General features: G+C 42.5%; 2 protein-coding genes across 2 annotated transcripts; both read left to right on the top strand.

The window, feature by feature from the left end:
* The first annotated feature begins 380 nt into the window (after nt 1–380).
* Nucleotides 381–2,068, top strand: BDZ83DRAFT_645172 (FAD binding domain-containing protein). Its single transcript, XM_060509822.1, has one exon. The coding sequence runs from the start codon at nt 404–406 to the stop codon at nt 1,925–1,927; it is 1,524 nt and encodes a 507-aa protein (XP_060357194.1). The 5' UTR covers nt 381–403; the 3' UTR covers nt 1,928–2,068.
* A 2,127-nt stretch (nt 2,069–4,195) lies between these two features.
* Nucleotides 4,196–4,566, top strand: BDZ83DRAFT_645171 (uncharacterized protein). The gene has a single exon (XM_060509821.1). It carries the CDS (start codon nt 4,221–4,223, stop codon nt 4,494–4,496), a length of 276 nt encoding a protein of 91 aa, XP_060357193.1. The 5' UTR covers nt 4,196–4,220; the 3' UTR covers nt 4,497–4,566.
* Nucleotides 4,567–6,887: the final 2,321 nt, after the last annotated feature.

Raw genomic sequence — 6,887 nt, 5'->3', positions numbered from 1 at the left:
CGCACATTAATAACGTCTTACCCTATAATGTCGCTTCAAGGCTATATACTCTACTAATGGCAGCGTAGCTTCTTTCTATACACCTAGTAGATCTATACTATACGTCATACGCTTAGCTCTAGGTCTTTTGGAAGGGCTTGAAGTGCTAGATTCATACTAGCCTCATTATTTGGAACTGCCATACTTAGTTATTGTAGATTAATTGATCAAATAATGATAATATAGAAGAGTCGATTCGTGGGACATTGGCTTGTCTGGGATATTCGCTTATCAATCACGTTACGCCATCTGTGGTATAATCAAATCACACCGCTACAAAAGGACCGTCCGCTCCACAATAATTTCTGACGCACCTCTTTTTGCTGCAGCGGCTACTCTACTTCAGGAAGATCGAGTCATCGCAATGTGGTCACGCGCACTCACCCCTGCAGGAGTCCGCGAGCATCTAAAGCTTGTATGTAAGAGCCTCAATTTCCAAATAATACCGCGACCAAGAAGTGTTCCAAGAGACATAGACCACCAACACCCTGAAGCCGAGTCCTCTAAGATTTTCAGACTCGAGTATATCAGCATGTACGACCTTGTCGTAGTTGGTCATGGCATTGCCGGCCTCGCCGCTGCAGTATCGGCTGCAGAATTCTCGCCCTCGGCGCAGATAGCCGTGCTAGAGCATGCACCAGAGCATGCGAGCGGGGGAAACTCACGCTGGAGCCCTGCCAACATGCGAATGCCATCTGTCAATGAGGTATTACCAGGCTTCGTGGACGACATGGTGGCTGCAAGCGGAAGTGGTGGCGACCGCGCGTATTTCGAAAGGCTGGCTAGCCAGGCCCCTGAAGCCCTCCAATGGCTCGAAAAGCAGGGGGTGCAGTTTCACGCCATGGACTATTTCTTGAAATCTTGGCCTAACAGGATCCAGCCTATTGGCAAAGGTGCTGCCATTGTCGAAGCCCTCAAGCAATCAGCCAAATCGAAGGGTGTCCAACTGGTGTATAATTGCCGTGCCCAGCGACTTCATCTTGGCCGAGGACAGGCCATGATTGAGGCAGCTGATGGGCGACGAATCATTGCCCGGTCTGTTGTGCTCGCCAGTGGTGGGTTTCAAGGCAGTCCAGACATGCTGCGTACTCATCTTGGTCCTGGTGCGGAGACGTTGAGACCGATATCACCTGGGACGGCCTGGAACGCCGGCGACGGCATCCAGATGGCGCTGGCCAACGGAGCCAAGGCCTCTGGCGATTGGAACGGAATGCACAGCGAAGTAATCGACCCACGGAGCAGTCAGCCAGCGCCACTGGTCCTCAATTACCCGTACGGGGTTGTGGTGAATCAGGACGGAAAGCGGTTCGTAGATGAAGGTGCTGGACTCGTGCATGACACGTGGGAGCATCTTTCCAGAACCATACATTTTGACACACCGGGCCGCTTAGCCTGGGCAATTTGTGATTCCAGATTTTTTCAATTGGAGGACCATGAGGCAGCTATCCGCTCCGATATGCCGCCGGTGACAGCGGACACGATTTCTGGTCTGGCGGCACAGATGGGGATGCCGGAACAAGCGCTTCTGAACACAATCTTAAACTACAATGCAGCCTGTAACGCAAACATGTCTGGCTTTACGGCGGGCCGGCTTGATAATCTCGCCACTACCTCAGGCTTGCAACCATCGAAATCGAACTGGGCTAGGCCGCTCGACGCTCCGCCGTATACCGCATTCCCCTTAGCCGCGGCCATTGTCTACACTTTCGGCGGCATTGCGACTGATGTGGAAGCGCGCGTTCTTGGCCAGAGAGGCATCATTCCTAATCTATATGCTGCAGGTGAGATTACTGGCCATTTCTACGAGAAGGCTCCAAATGCAGTGGCCGTTATGCGGGCACTCGTCTTTGGACGTATTGCTGGCCTCCATGCCATAAGCTCCCATTAGACAGAGAGAAGTGTACCGTTGGGTTAGTAGGGTTAGTAGGGTTGAAGGGTTAGGTATTGGCTATCTAAGCTATTCTGCTCATGTTATTTTACAGTGGTAGTTTTTAAGTTATGAGAAATAAGAGATAATACTTTGATAGCAATACACACTGGTCTGTGCCCGTGGAGAGGCGTCAAAGACCTAGCCGCTAGGCGCCGGGCCTTTTTGCAGGAAAAGAGACACCCCAGCTCTAGTCTGCCAGTACCGTTTAGCAGAGTCGTCGCGAGCGCCGTGACATAGCTAAGGTTGACAAGTGTTGATATTGATTACACTTCCGCTACTGCATCTCTACAAGTAGAGGGAAAGTAATCATGTAATCACCTCTACAAGTAGAGAGGCAAGTATGTCTCTACTTGTAGAAGCCTGTATAATTACTTGCCTCTATTTGCACAAGCTTATGTGATTACTTACCTCTCTACTAGTAGGGAGGCTTACATGGATGAAAGAGGTCTGCTAGTAGAGAGTCTTACATGATGACTTGTCTCTACTAGTAACGTAGCACAATCAGAATCCTGTCAGGTATATCACACTGCAAAGGAATCCCCCTGGACGTCGTCGCACCTCCGCTACTAGTAGCTGGTTGAATCTCTGTAAGCCGTGATCTTTGAACAAGAAGAGGATTCAAGAACGATCGAGAAGTTGGCTTCAGTAATGGCAGAAAACGGGTTATACGTGTTGCTGAGCATGACCCTTTACCGCCCGATTAGCTGCTACTCTGATAGTAACGCTAACTAAACAGCTTACAAGACAATCACTTTTTTCCATTCCGACAATACCGTCTTGACCAGCAGTGTTGTACGTCCAGGGTCTTGAAATGTTTAGAAGCTGGCATCCATAGCGATACCATACGGTACGAAAGGCGCCAATTAGGACAAACTCTCAGGTGTCCAGCCGACTCCATTAACCTCCATTCAGCACACCTCAGTTTATTTGGTGTTAAACCACAAGCATACTAACCAAAATCTGTCACTCAATATTGGAATCTTGGTCCAGCCACAGTTCATACTCTCTGCAAACTTCTTACATGTTCGGAGAGTCTCTCATTTCATCAGATTCAACAATATCTACGTAGAAAAAACGCAAAAGTGGGATTACATCGTGGATCGCTTCTTCATACAGGACAACGCTTTCCAAGGTTCGCTACAAGTTCGACGTTCTCGAGTGCTGAACGGTTGACTAGACTTCGTCGTGGCGCGCCGGCATGCAGAAGCAACAATTATGTCATGACTGTCAGCCCAGTCATGCTCGTTCCCTCTCGTCCACGTAGGAGTCAGCCGTGAAGATAAGAAGGATCCCTGTTAGTATACCCATGCGATGCATCGTTTTTGAGACAAGGGGGAGTACCCCTCAGGCATTGAGGCCTTTCGAGTCTAGTCTCCGCCACAGTCATGTAAGAGTAGAGAGTTGAGAGGTTGCTGGTGTGGCCAATGTGGCTGGTGTTCAGTCCAAAGGCGAATGACGTGTTCAATTTTTTGCGTAACCTCGAACTGCTGTTCTGTTATCTCTTTGAGTGCCACAGCCCTTTTAATATGTCACGGGGAAGGGTGTTGAGCTAATCAGAATGAGCGTAGCTGCAAATACAGGCCAGCTTGTACCTTCTCTGCTTCAGAAGGGTATCAACCAATTACCATAGTTGATTTGGAGGGCTATACCATAAAGAAGGTAGAGTAGTTACAGGAGGAGACAGCTCTTTCAACTGTAATTGTGGTGATACTTTTGTAACCTTCCTGTACGTGGGGACAAAAGGACGAACACTACACCAGAAGAATCCTCGCTGGCGTGCAATACGCCTTCTTATGGTCACCTGGAATACGGACTCGAAGCAGCTTACAATGAGTCAGCGAAAGCAGACACCAAATGCACTGGAGATGACATTTCATGGTGCACCTCGAAGACGCTCATGCATGATGAGCTCTTCTTCGAGACAGAGAACGCAATCGCGGGGGATGAATTCATGGAATCTTACCTTCAATTTCCACCTTCACCGGAGTCTCTGGATGGGGGATTATGCACCTCTGATCTCGAAAATACGCCGTCTTCAGATGAAGTCTTGGCCCTCTGGGATAGTACATCAGGGGACAGCCCAAGAGATTCAATCTCATGCCAGCCGGAGGCAGACTGTTCACGACCCAAAAAAGTTCGAATTATCTTACGTTCGGGCGCTGAAGGCGGAGCACCTCAGAGATCAACTCTGACTGACTGCGAGAGTACATACGCGTATGAAAGTTCAGCACATGCCGGTACCTTCCAATTCATGCCTGTCGATCCTTCTCTCCTCGCTGAGGAAGGATACAACGATGTTCCACCGCGGTCGGCTGGCTCTTTGCCTCAATCAGCCGTTTCCCGACAGCTGCCAATGAATGAGGATATCAATGAAACCTTCACGGTGGATCAAATTCCAGGGAGATGGGGTAGAAACTTATCCTTTCTACGCTGGATGGATGGCACCTGCAGCTGGGAACCTCGGGAAAACCTCCTTGATGACAACTTGATCGAAACATTTGAGGAAGAGTATGAGGGCTCTGGATAGGGAGTCCGGGTGTTGAACACCAGATTTCGTAAGGGAAAGACAGAATATCAGATACACTGGGATGGTAGGCCCCACGAAGAGGATACTTGGGTGGCTGAGAAACACATGAGCCTGAAGCTGGTTCACAAACACAAACCACCGGCAAAGACACAGAAAAGAAAGAGGAAGAGGGCATAAACGTAGACGGCTAAATATGGATATAATTCGCGTTGTAGCATGCAGTATATATCTGTTCGAGGCCATGCCAAACATCTCGCAATATTATATAAGACAATTGTCTTTTAAGTGTCGACAGTGAAGTACTGGAAATATGAGGTTCAGTACGCATCGTCATATTCACAGTCAAATCTTCCATAGATCAATACACCTCAAGCAGCTAGCTGGTTATTACAGTCAGCGACACGACAGTGGGACTTTTAGTATTGAACATTCCGATAATACTCGATCAATATAACAGGTCGCTCAAAGCTTACACACCACATGAATTGCCCAAACTCGATCCGACCAAAAGAAATCACACAGTCTTGGGGAGGTCGTCACTTGGGCCGTGCTTGAAAGAACATATGTCGCATACATCACTAGATGCGATGATGGGACGCAGTTCACAAACTCTTATTGCCTTCCAAGGTAACCCTTCGGTAGCATTCGCATTTTCCAATCCGAAACCTAGGGTGGAATCTACAAGTACCGAGAACTGGGTGCTCCGTACAGTAGGAAAGCGGAAAAGGCTTCGGGCAATACAGGCAGACATGATTATAACTGGATTTGGAAAATCACTGCTGAAGGGTATCGGTCGATAGTGCGACACGAATTTGAAAATTTAAAGGTAAGTCTTTTGTTATTATAAGTGATTTTCGCCAAGTTACTCTAGTTACGCCTACTACTATAGCCCCAGCCTTCGTTTTTAATACATCAATCCGATCTTCCTATCTTTAGCACTCTTTTCGAATCCTACGGCTTATAGCTCCTTTAAAGGCTGCGTAGCTTAGTAGTGTGAGCCTAGGGAGTCTAAGCGCTTGTTTAATTTTTAGTACGATTTAAAGGAAGGTAGTTTAAATTTACCTATATTTAACGATTTTTAATTTACGTAACTAGTAACTATATAACGCTAATAAATCGTACCCTATAACCCTTTAATAAAGGGCGGCTATATATAGCTAATTAAAATAATATTAATTTATTATTTTATATATATACGTATTATAAATTCTATATTATATACTAGACCTACGTAACGCGCAGTTATATAATTAATATTTATATAACCGGATTAGTAATATAATAACTTATTATAATTAGTTTATTAAATAGGGCTAAACCGGTTAGTTTAAGTACTATTATTTAGATATAAATATAAAGTAATTATATAATAAAAAAACTAATATATAAAAGGTTAACTTAGGACCCGCTTATTTAGAAATCTATTAGTATTATATAAGCGCACGTGCGATTAGATAAGTAAAAGAGATAGTATATAAATAAATATGAAAACCTATAATATATAGCTTTTTTAAAAAATACTATAGATCTTATTTATTCCGAGTAGCTAGATAAAGTTAGTAATAGAATCCCTCTTTATAATACCGTAGTAGATCTTAGTTATCTTTATTAATTAAGTATTATTAATAAAGCTATCGACTTCTATTATAACTTAATATATATAACTAACCTAAAAACTAGCTTATTAACTATAGTAATTACGGCGCACTATATATATAAATAAAACAGGAATATAACTACTCCTTATAAAACAAAAAAACTATAAATAAGTTATATAATAATAAAATAAAGATTATTTTAAATTAAAATAATTTAATATAATTTAAAGGCTAAACAATTATTATAAATTAAACTTATCAAGAATAATTTAAAAAATAAAAGATATATTTAAAAATAAGACTTATATATAATATAGACTCAAGCCGGGCTTAAAAATAGACTTTTTATAGCTTTTTTAATAATTAATTTAATATTAGATTTTATAATCGCTTTTAACTATTTTTATTAAAACCCCTTTTTAATAAAACTATAATTAATTATTAAAACTTTATTTACTTTATAACCTATAAATATGGCTTTAAAAAACCTATTTATAATTATAATACTATTTATTTAGCCTTTATAACCTTAACTTCTATTAATATACTTATTTTAACTAGCTAACTATAATATATAAAGAACTTTAAAACGATAAAGTAATATCCTTAAAGTATTTTTTATAAACTTAATAATAGTTTTGTACTTATAGTTAATCGCTACCGTTTAAAATAAAAGAAATTAAACATTTTATATTCCGTTTTATCTATAACAAGAAGCGATAACTTTTAATTTAGGTTATAAAAACTATGATAATAAAAGCGGTATATATTTTATTTAGAAAATACTAATAAG

This window comes from Colletotrichum acutatum (genome assembly GCF_030867785.1).
Source record: "Colletotrichum acutatum strain CBS 112980 chromosome Unknown BDZ83scaffold_299, whole genome shotgun sequence".
In the NCBI taxonomy this organism is placed as follows: domain Eukaryota; kingdom Fungi; phylum Ascomycota; class Sordariomycetes; order Glomerellales; family Glomerellaceae; genus Colletotrichum; species Colletotrichum acutatum.
The sequence above is the reverse complement of the archived record's forward strand: the minus strand, read 5'-3'. Positions and strand labels throughout refer to the sequence as shown.

Excerpts from the sequence above, each read along its gene's own strand:
- BDZ83DRAFT_645172 (XM_060509822.1), top strand. The coding sequence starts at position 404 with ATGTGGTCACGCGCACTCACCCCTGCAGGAGTCCGCGAGCATCTAAAG.
- BDZ83DRAFT_645171 (XM_060509821.1), top strand. The coding sequence starts at position 4,221 with ATGCCTGTCGATCCTTCTCTCCTCGCTGAGGAAGGATACAACGATGTT.